A 1,916-nucleotide genomic window follows, 5' to 3' on the forward strand; every position below is an offset into this window, starting at 1 on the left:
CTGATCTACGGTCAGTTTTTCCCAAATGTGTGTTCTCCACTAACCCCATTGGAGGATTTGAGGAGGCGGGTAAAACTGACCCTAGATCTGTGCTTTAGGGGGGGGCAGCCACTACCCTCAAGCTTCTAGGCACTGATCTACGGTCAGTTTTTCCCAAATGTGTTTAAATTCTCCACTAATCCCCCATTTGAGGATTTCGGTTGGAGGGTAAAACTGACCCTAGATCTGTGCTTAGGGGGGGTAGCTGCTATCCCAAGCTTCTCTTAGAGGGCCAAAGCTGCCCATAGGCACTGATCTAAGGTCAGTTTTTCCCACAAATGTGTTTAAATTCTCCACTAACCCCCATCGGATTTGAGGAGTGGGGTAAAACTGACCCTAGCTCTGTGCTTATGGGGGGGCAGCCGCCCAGAGCTAAACCCCCCAGGCTTATAAGAGCAGGCAGCCGCTCTTCTTCTTCTTCTTGGCCTGCAGCGCCGCCCTGGTGGCCATCTCAAACACCTCCCGGACGCCGTCCTTGGTCTTGGCCGAGCACTCCTGGTAACCGTACGCTGAGATGCGGTTGGCCATGTCCCTGCCTTCCTCCGGCTTTACTGGCTCCTGATAGGGTTAGAGACAGACAGACAGGTTAGAGAGACAGACAGACAGGTTAGAGAGACAGACAGGTTAGCCATGTCCCTGCCCTCCTCCGGCTTTACTGGCTCCTGATAGGGTTAGAGACAGACAGACAGGTTAGAGAGACAGACAGACAGGTTACAGAGACAGACAGGTTGGCCATGTCCCTGCCTTCCTCCGGCTTTACTGGCTCCTGATAGGGTTAGAGACAGACAGACAGGTTAGAGAGACAGACAGACAGGTTACAGAGACAGACAGGTTGGCCATGTCCCTGCCTTCCTCTGGCTTTACTGGCTCCTGATAGGGTTAGAGACAGACAGGTTAGAGACACAGACAGGTTAGAGAGACAGACAGGTTAGCCATGTCCCTGCCCTCCTCCGGCTTTACTGGCTCCTGATAGGGTTAGAGACAGACAGACAGACAGACAGGTTAGAGAGACAGACAGGTTAGCCATGTCCCTGCCCTCCTCCGGCTTTACTGGCTCCTGATAGGGTTAGAGACAGACAGACAGGTTAGACAGACAGACAGGTTAGACAGACAGACAGGGTTAGAGACAGACAGACAGGTTAGAGACAGACAGACAGGGTTAGAGAGAGACAGACAGGGTTAGAGACAGACAGGTTAGCCATGTCCCTGCCCTCCTCTGGCTTAACTGGCTCCTGTAGAGAGAGACATACAGGGTTAGAGACAGACAGACAGACAGACAGACAGGGTTAGAGACAGACAGACAGGGTTAAAGACAGACAGACAGGGTTAGAGTATGGAGACACACAGAGACACAGTGAGAGACACAGAGAGACACATAGAGAGAGACAGAGAGAGACACGAGAGAGAGAGACAGACAGAGAGACACAGAGAGAGACAGACAGAGACACAGAGAGAGAGACAGAGAGAGAGACACACAGAGAGAGAGACAGAGACAGAGAGAGAGACAGAGACAGAGACAGAGAGACACAGACAGAGACACAGAGACAGAGAGAGAGAGACACAGAGAGAGAGACAAAGATTGACACAGAGAGACACAGAGAGACAGAGAGAGACACAGAGAGACAGAGAGACACAGAGAGACACACAGAGAGAGACACAGAGAGACACAGAGACACAGAGAGAGAGACAGAGACAGAGAGAGAGACAGAGAGAGAGACACAGACAGAGACACAGAGACAGAGAGAGAGAGACACAGAGAGTGAGACAAAGATTGACACATAGAGAGACACAGAGAGACAGAGAGAGACACAGAGAGACAGAGAGAGAGAGAGACACAGAGAGACACAGAGAGACACACAGAGAGAGAGACACAGAGA

At 51.5% G+C, this 1,916-nt stretch overlaps 1 protein-coding gene across 1 annotated transcript in view; it reads right to left on the reverse strand.

Moving 5' to 3' along the window:
• Positions 1 to 1,916, reverse strand: part of LOC308153458 (rho-related GTP-binding protein RhoA-C-like) — a 13,978-nt gene continuing 12,062 nt past the window's right edge. The window contains exon 5 of the mRNA XM_080526610.1: positions 1 to 597. Coding sequence (XP_080382736.1) covers positions 427 to 597 — 171 coding nt within the window. The 3' untranslated portion in view covers positions 1 to 426. The remainder of the gene's footprint in view (positions 598 to 1,916) is intronic.

Source organism: Nansenia antarctica (assembly GCF_963989245.1).
Source record: "Nansenia antarctica genome assembly, chromosome: 3".
Taxonomy (NCBI): Eukaryota; Metazoa; Chordata; class Actinopteri; order Argentiniformes; family Microstomatidae; genus Nansenia; species Nansenia antarctica.